Here is a 21,511-nt window from a genome sequence, read left to right on the forward strand (position 1 = left end):
GAAATGTTTGTAGACCAATGCTCTAATCACTAAGGGTTTCATGTCACATTACAGGTGACAGGAAAGAACACCTGTCATTCATCAATATAATTTCTATATTTAATCATACTACATTACTATTATTAAAAATTTCTCTCATTATCTAGTTTACTTGATTCTAGAGTTATCATTGTATTTTAATACAAAGTCAGAAGGAGTTCATAGGTTCTGTTATTTCTCCAACATTTTACCCAGAAGGAAAATCCATTCATTTCCATTCAATAAATATTTACTGAGGATCACTATGTGCTAGGCATAGTGCTAGACACTAGAGATTCAACCATTAATAATCTAGAAATAATTCTTGCCCTCGTGGAGTTTATATTCATAAAGAAAGAGAAATATAAAATAAAACAAAATAGATTATAAGTGTTGAGAAAAACTAAAAGGCTAAGGCTGAAAATAGTAAGGACAGACATACTTTTTGATATTTAAGTCAGGAAAATCTCTCTAAAATGAGATCTAAACGCTAAGTAAGAACTATGAAATCAAAGAATAAGAAGAAATGCTTTCCAGACAAGAGGCCAGAAATAACCTGGCATGTTCAAGGAACTGAAAGAAAATAAGTATGGCCAGACATAGAAAAAAAGGAGGGATTGGTAAAAGATTATATCAGAGAAGTAAGAAAGGGCTAGATCATGCAGGGTTCTATAATATATGGTAAAAAATATGAACTTACTTTTAAGTGGAGAAGGCATTAAAGGACCTTGAGTAGGGACATGGCATGATACAAATTACATTTTAAGATCACTATTCTTAACATACAGAGAATGGAATGGAAGGGGACATAGGGAGACTAGTTATGAGTCTGGTGCAGTATTCCAGGGAAAAGATAATAAAAATTGGTTGGTCTCAAAGTGGTAGCAGTGGAGACAGAAAGTAGACTGATTCAAAATAACTTGTTAATTAGACATGTATGGGTAAAAAGAGGGGGTAAGACAAAGAATGATCCCAGTGATTGACACTTGAGAACTGGATAACTAAATGATGTGATTTACTAGATGGCCAGGTGGGAAGTGGAAAATGATAACTCCATTTTGGACAAATAAATTTTGAAATATCTCTGAGATTCCCAAGTGGAGATAATTATAAAATCTGGAACTCCAAGGAGAAGTCGAGGCTGGAGATATAAATTTAAAAATAAGAAAAGAGAAAGACATTTAAAATCAAACATATAAATTTCTGAATATCCATTTTTGTCCTAATAGTAGGAAAGGTTGTAATAGTTCTTTCTTCACTTCCCTATCTTTCAGGAGAAAAAAAAAAGTACCATGTTCTAAATGGTAGCAGAAAAAGAAAACAAGGAACTGATAACACTAGCTGCTGTCAAAGAGGATAACTAGGTGGATAAAGACAGGTGGGAGAGAAATTTTATTTTTACATCATATCCTTTTATATCTTTTTATACTTTTGTAGCATGTGAACATAGTAACTATTCAAAAACTTACACTCTAGAGCATACAGGTGAAGAAATCAAGGCATTTATGCACCTAGATAAGTACTCTTTGTTTTCTTAAACCCTCCAAGAACATATAGATGAAAAGGTAAAAGCCTCAGCACCTACTTAAGTTACAAATGAAACTTCCCATTACAAGTCCAAATTAATCACGATTTCAAAAGATTTATGAACTAGAAATGACTTTGAGCTCAACGATCCAGTCCCTCTCACTTTAAGGTAAGAACATAATCAGAAATACATACTACTTACAATCAAGGATGCCAAATGTCATGCTATGATTTCAATATTTTAAATGCAAAATAATCTTTATCAACATCATTATCTACCCAATACCACATTTACTTTACTGACTAAATGTATCATGAAACTAAGTGCTCAAGTATCCTAGTTTGACCCATCACCTACTATCCCCTCAGTTTTCTAAGTCCTCAACCTACTGCTTAAACTAATTTGTTACACAAAGGACACTAAAAACTTAAAATAACTTTCTCCATTAACTTTTCAAAATATACTTTTAAATCTGAAATTGGATGCCTTGGTTTTAACTTGGTAAACAAAACTGAACTCTGTTTCGTTAAATGAGTAAAAAACATTCCAGTAATATTAAGACCACTATAGTCAAAGTATGCAAATTATCAACCAAATGGCTGGCATTTACAGGGCATATATTATATACTATGTGCCCAGCACTATGCTGTATACTTTAGATATCTTATTTAATTTGCTCCCTAACCCTGTGAGACAAAGATTATTCCTATTTCACATGTCATAAGAAAAATACATCTAAAAATGGTTAAGTAATTTCCTAAAATTACATATCCAGAAATTGTGGGAGTCATGACTCTAAAATCAGTATTCTTTTTACTATACCAACAGATTTCAAACTTTCTGGTTTCAAGACCCCATTAGACTCTTAAGAATTATTGAAGATCCCAAAAATCTCTTATATGAATAAATCTATTGCTATTTACATTAGAAATTAAAATTGTTAAAACCGTTACATGTTAATATAATTTTTTTATGAAAAAAATTGCAATTTTCCAAAACAAAACAAAAAGAATGACAAGAGTGGTACTATTTTAAATTCTTTAATTAAAAATAAAAACAAATTTAATGTCTGGCCTAATAGAAGACAGCTGGGTTTTTATAACTGGTTCTGCATTCAGTCAGGTGTAAATGCTGTTGTGAAGTATATGAAGAAAATCCAGATTCAGACGATATGCACTTGAAAAAAAAGTGCAGCCTTTCCAAATAATTGGCGGTATCCTTTGATACTACACCAAAACTTAGTAAGTGGTTATTTCTTTAAGGTTTGTTGCCATGTGAGATCTCAAACCGTATCAATAAATTTTTTGTACTGTGGTACACTGAAATTCATTGGTTTCTCTTACACTTTGAATGGATCTTTTACTGATGCATGGTTTTGTAACATCAGGCGTTGATCAGTCTAAAAAATACTGATTTACTGAGTTATGCAGATCTTCCAAATGTCAACACATTTCAGTATACAAAAATTTTTAAATCACATTTAGTAATATCACCAATCTGACCAGAACAGTCTTTAAATACTAGGAAGCTGTCAAGCTTACAGTGACAGAGACAAGTTTTCCAAATTGTAAATTTCATTTCAAAGCTTGAATTTTTTAATTGGCAACAAATATTGTCAACTGTTTTCCTTGAGGTCACAGGTTCACTTCATCCAATTTCCAGAAAATGTATGCCAAATATCCAAATTGTGATAACCATAGTTTGTGTGTAAGCTGTTCTTTCAAATAAAAATGGTGTTCCATGACAAAAGCAGCTAGTTTGGCTTACAACTCAATTGCACAAATGTTCTCCCTTTTTTTTCTTCAGTATGCAGCAGAAAAGTATTATGCATAATTCACATTATGTCACAAAGAATAAAAAAGTATGTACTCAAGATTAAGACTTTAAAAATTAACAATTTCTACACCTTCGTCAAAGACATTGTGAAACTGGCTTTTTTTTTTTTTCCTACTTCAAGTACACGGCAGTGAATAATACAATGACTACTAGCAGTTTGGTGCCTTGATTCATGCTAATGTTCCAACAATTTTACCCACCACTGCTTTTGTACCATCAGTGAAAATGTCAGCGCTGTGAAAAAGGCAAACAATGACTTTGGGTTATTACAAAAATAGTTTTGACTTCATGTGCCCCCTAACGAGGGAGCAAAGCAGGAAATTACAGGTCCTAGAACCAACACAGCTCCAGCTTCCACAGACATCTTCAAGTCTCATCCAAGCAAGCAATAAAAAGGGAGAATTTTTGTGCTTTCTCTCATAAATGGTACTATAGTACTAAAACTCACACACACACACACATTACTTTCAATCTATCATTGACTCCTAACCAGCTCTACCTTCTCATTATTTCCAGTTACCCCCACTTATAATAATAGCATGTTAAATTGACCCATGCCCCCCACCAAAGTTTCTTTTCTGCCTCATATAGTAGCCAGAAAGAGCCTTTTAAAATCAGATCATGTTACCTGGCTATTCAAAACCCTCAAATAGCTTCCTATGTTATTCAAAGTAAAAGTCAAAACCCTTAACAATGACCTACAAAAGTTCTACATGTTTATACCCCGGTCTCAAAATCTCCCATATCCTACCACTCTCTGCCTGTTCCAGCCACACTATTCTTTAAACATGGTACCTTTGTGTTTGCAATTCTCTGCCTAAAACTCTTTTCTGCCATATTCTCTTTACTATATTTTTATTAGTTTGTTTATTATTTATCTTCCCCCATTAGAATGTAAGCTCCCTGACAGCAGGGACGACTTTGTTCATTTTGTTCACTGCTGTAACCCCAGCACCTAAAACACTGTTTATCACATATCAGGAGTTCAGTATATATCTGTTAAGTGAAGGAATGAATGAACAAAAAAAGGGGGAAAAAAACTATGAAGAACCATTAGAATAGTGTTAAAATCTATTTTTGCTCTCCAAAAAGCATTTTACCTCAGGACAATGCAGGTGTCCACACAATTCTCTATGAAAGCCAACCAATATCCAAGAGAATATGCAACACAGCACAGGTGGCTTTATAGAAATCAGCGCAATGCTGATTAAGAGAGGATAAATTAACACACCTGACAGATATCTACAGCCAAGAATCCAAATGTTCTGAATCAAGTTGCACCAGTAGTAGACGAAAGATGACTGACAGGAGAGTCAAATAAACCTTTTAGCAAACTGATAGGCAGTATAAATTCAAGAAGCAGATAAAACCTCAACTGAATGAAGTCCTAACTAAACCTCAAAAACTAGAATGTCCTCTACTGAAAGGCACGTCACAGCAAAAGTAGAGCAAGATATTGATATTAATGGATATTACTATGATATGAGCCTTCATCATTAAAATATTTTCAAGTGTGGTCTCCCATTTAAGACTATAATGCCCCAAGAGATAGATATTATTATATCGACTTATTTCAGCAGTTAAATAAATAGTATAATTACATAAAAACCAGTTTGTAGAGAAGCATGGTCTCCAACTCAGATCTGATTCCATATATAGAAAAAGCCTTCTAGTTTTACAGATGATCTTTGGGATACCAACAAGACTAACAGGCTTAAGAACAGATGAAATGCAACCACACAGTTAAACCTCACATATCCTGATAACTAACACCATTCATAATCTTTAAACAGTTAGAAAAGAGACCTTTTCCCTTTTTCCTACCCTCATTTGACATGCTTCTGTCTTGCTCTAAAACTGATCTTCTACCGCTCCCCAGTGAAATAAATGGTATATGAACAGGAATATACTGTTTGTCTTTCCAGCCCCTATCCAATTTTTGAGAATCTACACTCCTTTCCTAGAACACAAAGCATCCTGACAATTACCTTGTACTCTTCATTTAGATTTCTATGACTTATGAATGCCATTAACTTGGGACAGACATATTCAGTTCTCCAATAAGTCCTCCAGAATTCTCCTGCCTCATTGCCGATGCCCAGGACACAATATCATCAGTAATTGCTCATTTCTGCTTCCTTTTTTGCCAAAGTTTGAAGGTCAGACTTCCTACTTCTACTGTGGTTCAGTGAAGGCAGCTCTTCAGAGGTAGCTCTGCAGATGTGTTCATATCACAATTTCAAGTAGCAGTTCATGTTCTATAGTGCTAATGATGATGGCATCAGGAAACTCATTTAACACCAGGACAGTCCTATTCTGTTGGAGATGCACATGCAGGAAAAGGTGAAAGGAAGAAGGTTCTATTCATACAGTCATGGATATCAACTGAATCAACCCCACAGGATCAGTGGAGTGACAGATTTCACAGACAAATCACCCTCATACCCGTGACAGTACATAAAACTTTAATGGATTATCTTGGGCCTCCAGAAACCACTTTTTTTCCTAAGGGAAAATGAAGTATGCCTTCCAAAAACAAAATTCAGAAAAGACTACAAAACACGAGGAGGACAGAAACAAAACTACTAGTGTTCTTTTAAAGATGTGCCTCTTGACTAAAATTGTTCACCTGAGACTTCAAGATTTTTTTTTCCATGCAAAGTTTACCTTTATAGTCGCCTTTTCTCAAACAGACATATTGTGCTTTATTCTCTTGTATCACCCATCATGAAGGTTAGGGACAAAAACGAAGCAGAGAAAATGATATCAAAAGAAAGATCAATTCATATAGAAAAAGCCAAAATAAACATATTGTATGGGCACCAAAAAGATTTCCTATCGCCTCCATTCTCAAATGTACATTTTTAAATTTTCTGAACGTAAAATGTTTTAAAATCTCTGTCTGAAGAAATCTGTCAGCCACCAGACACAAGTTAACCATTTCTGTATCACTTCATTGAGTTACCTGCATTGGCAGGAATATTCTCAAACTGACTTTTATTTTAAATTTGAAATCTCTAATCACTATGTAAAATAGCTTCAAGAAGATTACACTACAATTCAGTAAAAATGAAAATTAACTGTGTATAGAGAAGATGGCTTGTCACATGCCAGATGATGTAATTAAAGGCCGTAGAAACTGCCAAACCTCTCAGAATAGATCAGAAATTTTTCACATCTAGGAAACGCTGGTTTGAGCAATTCATATATCAAGGACTTTTGTCACTCTGGCCCCTAAAAGCTTCTGACTAATGTCCAAGATAAGGTGCTTAACTTCCAAAGATATTTGACTCAATTAAGGGAAAAAACAAAATTACAAGTTTAACAAATAGGATGCAGTCAAAATCAAGAAAGTCTTCTATAAACTTCATAAGCATTCTCAGTTCTAAAGGGGAAGAAGTAAAAATCATTAGCATCAACTATAAAAAAATAGCATGTTATCATGATGCTTTGTTTAACTACCAATGGCAAAAAAGGATTCAGAAAAATCTTCACACTCAATGTGAAAAAAAGCCTAGACTTAAACTTTAATCCTATACTAAAAAAAAAAGGGGGGGGTATAACTAAAGATATACTAATGATATAAGGTTTAAGTAATTTTTGTACACTTAATGTATCTTTTTCCCCACCCGAGAAGAGCTGTTATTAAATATACCATGTGTCAAAATCACTGGCATATTTGAACACAGTATATATATGATATTATGGCTGTTACTGTATTTAACTTATATTTCAAGAGATATGTTTGGATCCAAATACAATATTCCTTAATATAATTGATGGCTTAGAAAAAGCAATTCAAACTCAACTAACATTTTTCCATAAAAGAAAAAGCTCTATCCTTGCTCCTACTCAATTTGACAATAATTTGTAAATACACATACATACACACACACCAAAAAAAAGTTTTTCAATTCAGAGATCACTGCAAACTGAAAGAGCTAATGAACAGGGAGCTAAATAGTGATCAAATTAGGATTCAATAAGCTTTCCAGGTAGGTAGAATAAAGGATCAAGATTAACAAAATAAAAACTAATAAATGTAAAGCCCTGTTTTGAGGTTAAAAAAAAAAAAATAAGGACAAGAAAGGACAGAACAGAAAGACAGCCACTTACTTGAGAATAAACAGTATTAAAAAATCTACATACTCTTGTACTATATTATTTAATGTATGTTCTTTACTAATATATATTACTAAATGTGTATTCCTTAGAGCAATAAATATAGTCTCTGTCTTTGCTGATGAGGCTACTATAGCTTCAACACTAAGGCTAGTTCTGGGCACCATCCTCAAAGGAAAGAACTAACAAACCAGAGTTTCACTAAAAGAAGATGACTAAGATTTTCATTTACTTTTTTAATACACCTCTATAGCATTTACTGTGTTTCAGGGACCATTCTTAAAATTTTATAAACCATGTCATATGAAGAATGGATACGGAAGTTAGGAATGTTTAACCTAAAGATAAGGAGAACATGATAGCTCTTGCTTGTCAAATACCTAAAGGGCTATCATGTGGACAAAGTAGCCTATTTATCCGTGCCATTACATAAAAAGAAAAATAACAACAGTGAGAGATTTGGACTCTACAGAAAATCTCTGTGAGCTGTTCAGTGGCATTCTCTCTCTACAAGTACTAAATGAGAAATATATATTAAAAAACTTTGCCATAAATTGCCACATACACATTATTAAAATTGACTTCTTTGCAAAATAGTGCATCCCGATCAACAGAAATATTTACAAACAGGCTGATCATGTGCTTTGGAGTTCCTACTGTCAGTTCAGTTCCCAGCTTTGGAGCTTATTTACTAAGTATGCAACTTTGGCAAAGTTTCCTTGCCTCTCCAGGCTTCACTTTCCTCACCTTTAAAACAAGGATAAAGCTACCCTTTATAGCAGGGTTATTGTGAGAATTAAATGTAATAATGTATGTAAACACTTAGCATAGCGCTGATGTATTTAATAAACTATTATCTTTGATGATGATCATCATCATCATTACATTATGGAAGGAACATCTAGTGAATATAAAACTATGTCATATGATGTGATATAATTGTATGGCTCTGCTATGCACCTGTATGAGTGTATGATTCTGCTATGTACTCATCATGCTATAACAATCCAAACATAACAAAGAGCTTGTTTTTGTTGGGTGACTCAAAACACATTTATCTTTTGCAATTTGAAAGGAAAAATAATCTAAAAAGACTAAAGTATCCAGGTTAGTAAAATTTCATGAGTAAAAGTAATGTAATATAGCAGGGAAATTATGCAGCTACAGGGGAAAAGGAGATTAAAGAAGTAGCACATTAAATAGAAGCCACTCTTCCTTAGGAGTCTTCACTGCAGGAGATGAGAATGTAAATTGCAGGCAAAACAATTACATTTTCCACAGGTATGTGAACCATTGGTTACATTCATCAAAAATATCAACAATGTAACAGAATGTAATCTGGTGCAGCCTTTAAGAACAGTATGGAGGTTCCTTAAAAAACTAAAGATAGAGTTACCATATGATCCATCAATCCTACTCCTGGGCATATATCTAGAAAAGATGAAAACTCTAATTCGAAAAGATACATGCACACCAATGTACATAGCAGCACAATTTACAATAGCCAAGACATGGAAGTAATCTAAATGTCCACGGATAGATGAATGGATAAAGAAGATGTGGTATATATAGACAATGGAATACTACTCAGCCATAAAAAAGAATGAAATAATTGCCATTTGCAGCAATATAGATTGACCTAGATTATCAGACTAAGTAAATCGGAGAAAGACAAATATCTTATATCACTTATATGTGAAATCTAAAAAAATGATACAAATGAACTTATTTTCAAAACAGAAATAGACTCACAGACATAAAAAACAAATTTATGATTACCAAAGGGGAAAGGGAGGGGGGTGATAAATTGGGAATTTGGGATTAACAGATACACACTACTATATATAAAACAGATAAACAACAAGGACCTACTGTATAGTACAGGGAACTATACTCAATATCTTGCAATAACCTATAATGGAAAAGAATCTGAAAAAATCTAAAATACATATATATATAAAACTGAATCGCTTTGCTGTACACCTGAAACATTGTAAGTCAACTATACGTCAATAAAAAAAAAATAAAATCAACAATGTAAGGGCAGCTAAGTACAATGCAAGAATTTAGTATATCAAGACGACTTAGAAAGAGAATTTCAGTGGGCTAAGGAAGAGTTCAAGGATATTCAGGATTCTAATTACTTTGAACAGAATTTGTACTTTAACAAACCAACTCGTAAATGCTAGATGACATATGCAAGCCCAATAATCCTGCAATTCAGTACCTTCTGTGATCAGTCAAGAAAATCAGTTCTAACATACTATACTATCATACTTTGTCAGTCATAGTCACCTCTTTCTTCTTTCAAAGGGAATCAACTCTCAAAAACAAAGTTTTATCTGTTTTCAGGTACATTTCAATGTAATGGAACTCTACAATTTAAAGGCAATGGCCATAAGATAAACTATATATATATATATATATATATATATATATATATATAGCTACTATGAAGACCAAATCTGAAAAATGTCCTAATAACTAAACAACCCGAAGCTACAACAGATCTCCCACTAAAAACTGTTTCCCAAAGGGTTAGAAAATAATTACCATGAACGAACAATATTATGTCGTTGCAACAACAGTAAAGTAATTAAGTAAATTAAATGTAGGAATGAAAAACTGGGTGCAGCTTTTAGGAACACTCTGGAGGATTTGATTTTTGATAAATGAGAGGTAGTAATTCTTACAATATTGTAAATTCAGAATACAAATGCAGTTGTTAGAGAATTATACAACCAACAGAAATCTTACTTTTTTTTCTTAATGTCAATTTTTGCCCTAATTGTACATAAGAAGCCTAGAGTCCAACAGAATTAAGGGAGGTTATTCCACAGGCAAGTATTTCATTAATGTGTTGCACTATTTTGAGCAGAGTTGAGTGTGTTCTAACTGAATGTATACAATACTCACGTTCAGTTAAAAGCCGAGCTATTAAAAATATTTGCCAACTACCCAGTTTAAAACGGCCTATCAAATGTTGAAAATATCAGTGTTGACAATAGTTTTCATTAATTTACTGTGGCTTAAATGTCAGCTCAGTCACATTATGTTTTTAGAAGAAACAGAAAAAAATTCAGCTAATAAATTAAAGCAAAAAGTAGAAATACAGTCCTTGAATAACAAATGACACTATATGTTGTCATGTAGGATATGATGAGGTTACTATGAAAAATCATAGTACTATTTTTAGTCACAGATCATCAAGATAAAACATTACTATTAGCAATTATCTATCTAAAACAAGCAAAAAACTCTAAGCTCTACTTCAACAAAATCTTAGCCACTCAGAAGTCACTTTACATGCTCCAGGTATCAAATGCCAACAAATTTGTACTGTGGCTTTCAGAAATCAAAGCATTTGCAAAGTGTAAACACTTTGTACCAAACTAAGCTTCCTAAAAGTAGAAGAAAAAAGAAAGAAAAGAAACAGACAACCTGATGGCACGTAGAAATCACAACCAGTTGCAGTCAGGTTGGGATTTGTACCTGGGCAATGAAGGGAGTTGGGTAATTTATATGTTCAAAATTCAAGATCCCAAGGGGGCAGGGGGGTTGAAGAAGAAAAGATACAGTTCAGTAAACAATGGATGATAACCAGGTTGGATGAGAGGCAATCTAAAATTTCTTATGGTCAAGAATCAACACACTGAAGCCCTGTCTCAAACATAAACCAAACAGCTTCTAAGAGTTTGAAGCAGCCAGGGAAGAAACATTCCTTCGCACCCACAAGAACCAATCCCGAAACCACTGGCATGCTATTACAAGATTTACGGGCATTTGGCTTGGAATGGTGGGCAAAAGAGAGGAAAGAAGGGTCTGTTAGGATTTCAGAGGCCTGGGGAGGCACAACCTAGGCTTTGGGAAGGAGAGGTGGACAGGGGCGAGCACTCCTCACCGTGATTATCTTTCTGCCCGATATTGTGCGTGCGGATGAGAGAGGACAGTCTCCTCACATCCCCCTTGAAGACGCACTCGTGCACCGGGTAGTGTGCGGGGCAACTGCCTCCACCTGCGACGACAGCAACGGGGTTGGTGCCCGCTAAAAGAGCCGGGGACTGGGAGGTGGTAGTCACGGAGGAATTGTGCAGCGGCAGGGCCGGGGCGCCGGGGGGATTGGAGGAGGCCGGAGCTGTCTTCAGTTGTAGCCGGTGGTGATGGTTACTGAAGATCTTATGACAGGCTCTACCGCCCTTGCTGCTGCTGCCTGTGCCAATCCTGCCTCCGGTAAAGGTGCCGCCGAGGGCAGCCGCCGCTTCCTCATCCCCGGGCTCCAGCAGGTCCCCCTCTTCTTTGCTGGGCTTGTGGTCCCTCCGCAATGAGCGGATCTTCTCCCCGGTCATCGCCGCCAGGGGCAGAGAGGGGATCCAGGAGGTTCACCCCTGGCGACGAAGCTTGCGCTGCGGCCGCACAAGGCGATTAGAGCGGTGGCCAGGATACTCCAGCGCAGCATGAACTCCCAGAGCGCCCCTGAGCCCGGGACAAACGCATCTCCCGGAGGAAGAAGAGCCGGCTCTCGCCTAGGCACGAAGGGACGCGCGCTCGCTGGGGGGAGCTAGAGTTCAGGTGCCCACGACACCAGAATCCCCGTCTCCACCGCCGCAGCCGCCGCCACTGCTTCACACCGAAAAACAGGGGACGGCCATCTTCCCCTGGCTTCTCTCGCGATAACTCCCCTGGGAGGGAGGAGGGAGGAAACACCGCGATAAGTGAGCTGCCTGCTCCCTCCCTCGCAGGTTCTGTTCCCAGGGTTGCAGAATGCCGGCGCTTCCCAGGCAGTGAGTTCCCGCCCCAAGCTGCAGTCTCTGAACTAAAAGACCGGGATCCAGCGTCCGGATGGCCGCACTTCTTGTGGGCCGTCTGAAACCTTAGCCTGCGTTTGAGATATTCGATGCACGTTATAAACAATGACAAACCCTGCGACCTCTGGTCCTCCCTCAGGAGTGCTGACTGACGCCAAGGCACACAGGATATGATGTCACTGAAATGCACAGGACGCTCATTCAATAAACTTTCGCTAAGCATCTACTTCGTGCCGTACACTCTGCTAGTAGATTTATAAAACACCACTCCTGGCTCCAAGGTGCTCGTTAGAGGAGGAAAGATAGTCAAGCAATTGAGTACAAAATGTAACTGCGAATGAAGTGGATGAGGAGTGCTGGGTTGCACGAAAAAAAAAGGGGGGGGGGGAAGGCAAATTTTAGTGTTGGAGTGTCAGAAAAGCCACCACCGAAGTTTAGGGACTGATCCTGGATAACAGGCTATTCAGCAGACTGGGAGAGGGGAGGTCACTCAAATATTTGTCGGATGAATGAATTTCGGGCAGGCGTCAGAGTTAAAGCATGGGGAGTGGACCCTGAAGGATGGCAAACAATAATTGTGTAACCGGAATATCGCTGGACTAGTTCATGGCCAGCCTCGACCTAGCGTCAAATTCTGAAGAACATAAATCTGACCTTGACAAAATAACTAAAGCTGTTGGGAACTGGAGGGCAGAGGAGTTAGCAATGTCCGAAAGATACTAACCTGTTTATCTCTCCTAAATCCCATTTACTCTGACAGCTGCTTCTCTCAAAACTCTTCTTTCTTAAACCAACTTTATCCCTACCTCCATAACACCACCCCTCCAAATAAAAACTCCTGTGGGAACTGTCCTCTCTTCATCCTTCCCTGCTACTCAGGTTTCACCTTCCATCGTCTTTCAAATCTATTCAAATTAATGTCATTCTTCCCTTCTTCCTTTTCTTTCTTGTGTGTGTGTCTGGGAGGTGGGGGAGGCCGGGGGCTGGGGGTGGGGAGGTGTTCCAATTCTGTTCAAGCATTGCATGGGCAATCTGCACCTCAAAGGGTCCTCCTACTCAGAAAGCAAGAGGGGCTGGACACCTATGTACAAAAACATTTTCTTCTTCCACAATAGCCTCTGAAACAGGTGGTAGGCTCAGCACTTTATATGCTATTTCCTTGTGATAAGTATTATTTTCAATCTTCATTTGACAGTTGGAAAAACTTCCCAATGCATCAAAGGTGGAATGTAGCACAGTCAAGTGTAACTCCAGGGCTAGAGAAATAGGAAGGGGCCAGATCGTGTAGGATTTTGTATGTTATCTCAAAAGTTTAGACATTATCCTACAAGAAATGGATAGCCTTTTAGGGATGTTAAACAGGAGAATAGTAAACACACACACACACACACACACACACACACACACACAAAGCAAAAAAGAACAAAATCAAAACAGGGGAATAGCATGATGCGATTTGCCTTTTAGAAAAGTCACCCAGTCACCCATACCTTAGAAAAGTATGTATCCAGAATAGATTACAAGGGGGCTACTATAGAGACAAGGAAACGGAGAGACTCCTGCATAAATCAAATAAAAATGTGTGTAAAAATATGCACGTAAAAGTCTGGTAGAATATATGTCACACAGGGGGAACAGTAGTTCACTCTGGAAGATAAGATTGCTAAATCACATATTCCCTTCATTGCTTGAATTTCTTTTTACAAAGAGAAAGTATTCCTTTTTATTAATCAGAAAAAATAATAAATTAATTTTTAGAAGAAGTATGCGATTCAGGAGGTGAGAGATTATGAGAGTATAAACCAAGTTAGTAAGAGTTAGGCTGGAGACGGTTTAAGAGTTTAGAAAAAACTGAGTTCAGTTTTGGCATATTGAATTGAATGTTCGTGTTGCTCACCATAAGGAGTTAGATGGCAAATATTTTGGTATTTGGAAATGAACCTTAGGAAACAGAAATCTGGGTTAAGATTCAGAAGTTATCATTACACAGTAATTGATGCCACAGAAGTCATTGAGTTCCCCAAGGAAGATTGTGTAGAGTGAGAAATTAAGGTCCAGTCTAGAACAAAACCTTGAAAACACCAATATATAAGGGATGTGTACAGGAAGAGTGGCCAGAATCCTATTAATAAAAAAAAATTTTTTTTAAAACTTATACCAAATTGTCTACCATTATATCTGTGTTACCACTGGATTTAGAATTTAAAAGTACCTTATTAGTGGCTGCCACCCATGGACAGATATGGAAACTCCTAAGCGTCCCCTCAGTAAAATCAAACACTACAAACATCAAAAATAATATTCAGCCCTTACTTTTAGGAGCTCCACAGTATAATAGGGAAAAATGATATAGAAATATAAGTTTATAGTACATTGTGGAAAATACATGAATTGAAATTATATGAGATCCTGATATACTACAGAAGAGGAGGTTATTAATTCTATCTGGAGGAGATGAAAGTTGGGTGATCAGAAAATCTTTCTGGAGGAGGTAATGTCCAGACTGGGTTTTAAAGAATGTATAGGAGTTAGCCAATTGGGCAAGGGGAAAAAGATATTATAGGTAAGAATAAAAATTACAATAATGATAATAGCTATAATTTATTGAGAGCTTACCCATATTAGGCATTGTTCCAAGCAAGTTTCAATAACTATTTGATTTAATCCCCACAACAATTCTATGAGGTACTTTCTGTCCCTATTTTACAGATGAGGCAACTGAGGCACAGGAAGTGATCATCCAAATGATGAATAGGGATAAGAAGAATAGTATGTATAAATATAGCATGATAGTTGAGAATTATCAGAGCATGGTATGTGGCAGGAAAAGTGGTGGTAAATGAGACTAGAAAGGAAAGGTGGGACTTGATTACAGGAGCAACTGTATGAAACTTGGGCTATATAGGCTAGGCAGTAGAGAGTCTGCAAAGGATTCCAAACACATTAAAGACAGAATCACATTTAATACTATAATGTACAAGCAACCAATACCCCAAGGATATGAGATTTTGCCAATCTTTCCAGCTTAACCTCCTCGCACAATGCCAGATTCATTCTTCACTCTAACCAAAGCAATCTGCTGACAGTCCCTTATCCGCTCTCATGCCACCATGCCTTTGTACATGTGATTCCATACATCCTGAATTCATTTCTATTTCACTTACCTAGATATCTCATTCAATCTATCAAGAATTAGTTCAAATTTTATCTCTTCTTCACACAGGGTTTTTTTTTTTTAACTTGGCATACAATTCAGGGGTCCAGAAAATTACATTGAATGAAACCACTAAATAAAATTTAGCACATCCTTCTATTATGAATGTAGACCACAAACCACAATAATATTAGAGGTACCTGTGCCTCTGCAACCAAAAGAAACCACAGATGTTTTCATATCACATTACAGTTGCTGCAGATAACTCAAAATATCATTTAAATTCATCACTACCTCAAAATTATGTTAATAATTATGCTCACTGATAAATCTTGTTCTTCTATGAGTTAATAAAGAAGCACATATACTGCTATATCACAAATTTGTTTTTTCAAGTATTTTGATAGCTCTTTCAATACTCTAAATTTCCTTCATAATCCAAAGTATTTTACACACTTAAAAACATTGTTCTGAAAATGGGTTCCTAGACTTCACCATACTGCCAAAGAGGTCCGTGGCACAAAAACAGAAGTTAGTAACCCCTTCTTAGGAGTCTCTAATGACACCTGCCCTTCCTCTCCTTGTCTCCTCTCCAACACCCCACCATTCTGAATATGCGTCCCTTCTTTGCCTTCTTCTGATTTCCCTTTCTTTCCCAAATCTTTCTGATTTGCCTTTTCTGATTTTAACTTTTGCGTGCCTCTTTGATATTCTTGTCCACCTCTTCAACTAGATCTTTGAGATTTCTCAGTACTGAACTATGTTTATCCCTGTTGTATGCACAGTGCCTTACAGAGTGAAATAGTGAATGCTTAATATTAATAATAAACAGTTGTTGAATCGATCACCTATAACATAAGACCCCAAAGTATCTAAAATGTACCAAGAGAACTGTAAACTAAGTGATGAGATGTTAAGTAAACTTACTAAATAATCCCAATCTGACTATACTTTAGCTGACTACTAGTTTCTTGGATTCTTAAGTGAGGCCCAAGAGTAAATATATATCACTTTGGATTTTTTTTTTTTAACAAATAACAGTAAATTCAACTGAAACGGTCTTATATTAAAGGGATTTATTGACTCACATACAGAACAGTACAGAGATACGTCTTCAAGAGGGGCCCCTCCAAACCACATATCAGGTTCTCTGTGACTCAGAGCACCTTCTCCCTGTTCAGAACATTCTCCGAAGCCCAACTTCTCTCAAGGATACAAGATGGCTGCCAGCAGTAACAGGGGCCTGGAGCTTCCTCCTTCAGGTCCAGAAGGAGGGCCCAAGACCCCACAAGTCTGCTGCTCGACATTCATAAGATGATCCTGTCCAATATCTGCGTCTGGGAGAGTGTTGATTGGCTCAGGCCTGGGCTACCTGAACAAATCCCTGTGGCAGAAGAGATTACCCTTATCAGGTTTGCCCAATCACAACTCATCTCTTAGCAGGGTGGGGTGGGGCCAAGCACTCCAAAACTGCAAAACTATTTCATAATAAGAATGAGGTGGAAAAGACGACAGGGAGACAAACGCAAGAGCAGCCATGAAAAGAACTACATCCAATGACTTAAAGTAGGATTTTCCTTGTGGGGGTTGGTGCGGGAAGAACTGGCCTGTTATCACAGTGTCAAGACTAAATATGATGAAATATGTTGGTTATCAATTATATCAATAAGTAATGAGTGAATAACTTCACCATCAAACAACATATTTACATTTTATTCAAATGTTACAGAGATAGAATTCAATCCAACAACTCAACTATATAACAACTTTTCAATATACTATATTTACTCTGGTCTTACAGACTAGCACTTCTTAATTCCCCTCTTGGTATGGCTAAGAATCCAAATAATGGTCAATTTGCCTTCAATAGCAGGAGGAAGTACTTTCTGATAAGTGGAGTCCCAACTTTTTCTAATGAAAATTTTGTTAGATGCCTTACTGTTCACTATCACCCAACAATAACTGGAGGATTAAGCATGGTTCTAAGAATGAATATTTCTGAATTTTAGGTGAAATGTATGTACCTGTATTAGATTTAGACAAACACCTAATCCCCATACTGGTGTCTTTATTTAATAAAAGCAGTAGTATCACAATATGAAATATGGAATGCACTGTATAAAATAATAAAATCCCACTGTTATAATTTATAAATGCTTCAACAGACTAAGATTGGTAGTTATGGACTTCCCTGGTGATACAAATGTTAAGAATCTGCCTGCCAATGCAGGGGACATGGGTTCGATCCCTGGTCTGGGAAGATCCCACATGCCGCGGAGCAACTAAGCCCATGTGCCACAAATACTGAGCCCACATGCCACAACTACTGAAGCCCACATGCCCTAGAGATCATGCACCGCAACTACTGAGCCCACGTGCTGCAGCTAGTAAAGCCAGCAGGCCTAGAGCCCTCGCTCCGCAACAAGAGAAGCCACCGCAATGAGAAGCCCGCGCACCGCAACAAGAATAGCCCCCGCTCTCACAACTAGAGAAAGCCTGCGTGCAGCAACAAAGACCCAACGCAGCCTAATTAATTAATTAATTAATTAATAGAAGATCGGTAGTTATTAATCTTATGCAGTCCTTTTTATGTTGTATACCAATATGTTTCTAATGTAAACATTAGAGCAAGTTTAGTCTACATCCTTTATTCTCCTTCTCTCAAGGTTTGTATTTCATACTTTCACAATAATCTAGAATATGATTTCCTACACTCCATATTTGTTGAGATAGGCCTAGGAGAATTTTGCTTGGATAGATGATACAGCTGCCTAGCTAATGAGGTATTGTCTTCATCAACCCTGACAACACTCCAAACAGTGCACTGACAAATGAAAATAACAAACTTTGTAAATCAATACCTTCACACGTTTTACATCCATCTCCTTAGGTCTCCGTATTTTTATTTCCTCCAAATTTGCCTACTCCTTTTCTCAGAAGGTATGCTGAGCACTTTTAATTCCTTCTACTATTTATGATCAGTGATTATTAGTGATTTAGTCAGATTTCTCTTAAGTAATCAGAAAGAATAAGAGAGGCAGGGGTTGCCAAGGAAACCAGAGCAGATAGCTGTGGAAGTTCCTGAAGGAAGCAATTCCTCTGAGAAAGATAAAACACACAAAGACTTTTTTTTCTTTGGTGGGGGAGGAAATATGCCAGGACCTTAATGAGAGGGCAAGTCAATATGAAATGAAAAGGAAAAGATAAATTGCAACATATGTAAATGAGATTATTTTTAGATCACCAACAGAGGCTTGGAGCAAGAGATACAAAGATATGAATAGGAATTTTAGTAAAAGAAGAGGTTAAGACACGATAGGTATATATGTAAGAAATTAAATGGAGCAGATGGATCAGGGTGAGTGTACTAGTGTCCATGGCTTCCTAGTTCTGCTTTATTTTAAATTACTTAATTGCCCCAAGGTACATCCAATTACGTGCTGTATTGATTAGACTAAATATTCCTCAAGAGAACATCTAATTCAACATGTTCAAAATAGAACTTATCTCTGTCAGCAATCCCACTAGCCAGACCTGTACATCACTTTTATTATTCTCAACTCCTCCCTCTCCTTTACTCACACAGTCAACCAGTCACTAAATCTTGACTTTTCTATCTCCCATATAGCTCTAAAATTGAACTATTTCTCTCAACTTTACACTGGCCAACTTGGCTTCAGGCCACTGGCACTTGAAACTGTCCACAAACTCTTTTGTCTCTGGCTCCCAGTTCCCACTCCTGCATGCACACATACACAGAACTCCACATACTCTCACCACTTGGATTGCCAGATTTATAGAAAAAAATTACAAGATACCCAGTTAAATTTGGATTTCAGATAAAAAAATAATTTTTAGTATAAGTATGTCCCACATATTGCATGGGACAATATTGCAAGTATTACAAATATTCATTCAATATGTGGGACATAATTATACTAAAACATTATTTTTTTAATCTGAAATTCAAACTTAACTGGTCAACTTGTATTTTATCTTACTAACCTCTCAACCATTTGTTTGTATTATTTAGAGTTACATATGTAGTTAAAGTACAAAACCAAATGTACAGGAATAGTAACACCAAATTCAAGAGAGTGATTTCTATGGAATATGAACGGGGAAATGTCATCAGTTAGGGATAGAGAAGGAAATTCCAACATATATGTGCTTGTATTAAGTATGTTTTTTAAAATTTAATTTAATTTAATTTATTTATTTATTAAATTTATTTATTTAATTTATTTATTTCTGGCTGCGTTGGGTCTTCCTTGCTGCGCGAGGGCTTTCTCTGCTTGCGGTGAGCGGGGGCTACTCTTCATTGCGGTGCGCAGGCTTCTCACTGAGGTGGCTTCTCTAAGCACGTGGGCTCAGTAGTTGTGGCTCGCGGGCTCTAGAGCGCAGACTCAGTAGTTGTGGCACACAGGCTTAGTTGCACTACGGCATGTGGGATCTTCCCGAACCAGGGCTCGAGCCCAAGTCCTCTGCATTGACAGGCGGATTCTTAACCACTGTGCCATGAGGGAAGCCCTATTAAGTACTTTTTTTTAATTTTTGCTTTTTGGAGTTTTCTCTAAGGGGATTTATGTTTCATTTCTTAAGCTTAGTGGCACAAATAGATTTTTTTATATTCCTATGCTGTTTTGTGTGTCTCAAATATTTATAATAACTATTTTTAAAAGCTTAACAACCCTCTAGATGAAGTCCAAAGAACAGAACATGGATTCCAAACACTTTCATGGGTTCACTGATCCTGTTTACCTCTCTAATTGTACCATGTCCAGCTTGTACACAACAGTCTGGTCATGCTGAACAATTTTTCTCAAAAGATGTCCAAGCCTTTGTCCACACTATTTCCTCTCTCAAGAACTCAGCCCCACCCTCCTCTTCTTGCCATTAAGTCTCAAATTAATTGTCAATATCTTCAGGAAAACTTCTCTGGCACCTTATCCATGTCTGGGTTAGGTCATTCTATGGACTTCCAGAGCACTGAGTACTTTCACCATTACTTACCATCTATTTGCACAATAGTGTAACTGCTGACTTACTTCTCTGTATCAGTATACCATTAGAACATAAACTCTAAAAGTATAGACTATGTTGTATTTACCCTAATATCCATAGCCCCTGCCCCATTAATGGGTCCTCAATAAATATTTGTGGTAAGAATTAATTAATGATGAGCTGGTTTATTTAACATTCTTAAGGCATGCTATAAATTTACTTTGAATATGAATCCTGATTTATAATCAGTATTTAGACGGAATCATAAAATTTTACCACTTCGTAGTGTGAAGATTGGAATCATTACCTGGAATAAAGTTCTCTTCTATCATTCATATTGCAAAGTTTGGTTTCAATATCAACTGTCACCTAAACTAGGTCTTCTTTTGCTGTTTAGGATTAGCACATCCTAAGCACTCATCAGCTTCTACAAACAACACTTAAGCATAGGTGATGTTTCTGAAAATTGCTTTTTATATTTCTGCATTCAAATTTGATGAATATAGTAGGTATTATTTTATTATACAGCAGGTATTAGGTATCGTTACTCACCACTTGCATTTATTGAATCTAATACAAATTTTGTTGTTGCCTATGTTTTCTGCTCAGTCTGCCTTTTTCCTTCATTTCCTTTAAAGTCCATGTGCTAACTAAAATTGTGATTTACTAACAGCTCCTAACCCCATATGTAAAAAATCAATAAATTATTACCTTAATGAAATAATACAACTTTCCTTTACTATGCAGATTTGCCTTCTTGAGTTTTCTCTCTCCTGTTATTTGTTTTCTTGATACCACTATAAATTTTACCAGCACTCTTCCTTCAATTATGATTTTAAGATCCTTCATAGAGTCTTTGCTCCTCAGGATTTCCCCATTCTCATTAATAGAAAAATAAAGGCGGATATTGGGAAAGCGTTGAGGCTGGAGCAGTTTGCATAGGGAAAAACAGTATGTAAGACAGGTATCAACAGGATGCCATCTTTACTCCAAATGCACTCTCTTTATTTATTTCCACTTCTCAAACTTTGTAATTTCAGCTCT

At 36.8% G+C, this 21,511-nt stretch overlaps 1 protein-coding gene across 1 annotated transcript in view; it reads right to left on the reverse strand.

Moving 5' to 3' along the window:
• The window catches only part of ANKRD13C (ankyrin repeat domain 13C), a 79,143-nt gene extending 66,959 nt beyond the window's left edge, over positions 1-12,184 (reverse strand). The window contains exon 1 of the mRNA XM_067726547.1: positions 11,406-12,184. Coding sequence (XP_067582648.1) covers positions 11,406-11,850 — 445 coding nt within the window. The 5' untranslated portion in view covers positions 11,851-12,184. The remainder of the gene's footprint in view (positions 1-11,405) is intronic.
• Positions 12,185-21,511: the final 9,327 nt, after the last annotated feature.

This window comes from Pseudorca crassidens, chromosome 2 (assembly GCF_039906515.1).
Source record: "Pseudorca crassidens isolate mPseCra1 chromosome 2, mPseCra1.hap1, whole genome shotgun sequence".
Lineage (NCBI taxonomy): Eukaryota > Metazoa > Chordata > Mammalia > Artiodactyla > Delphinidae > Pseudorca > Pseudorca crassidens.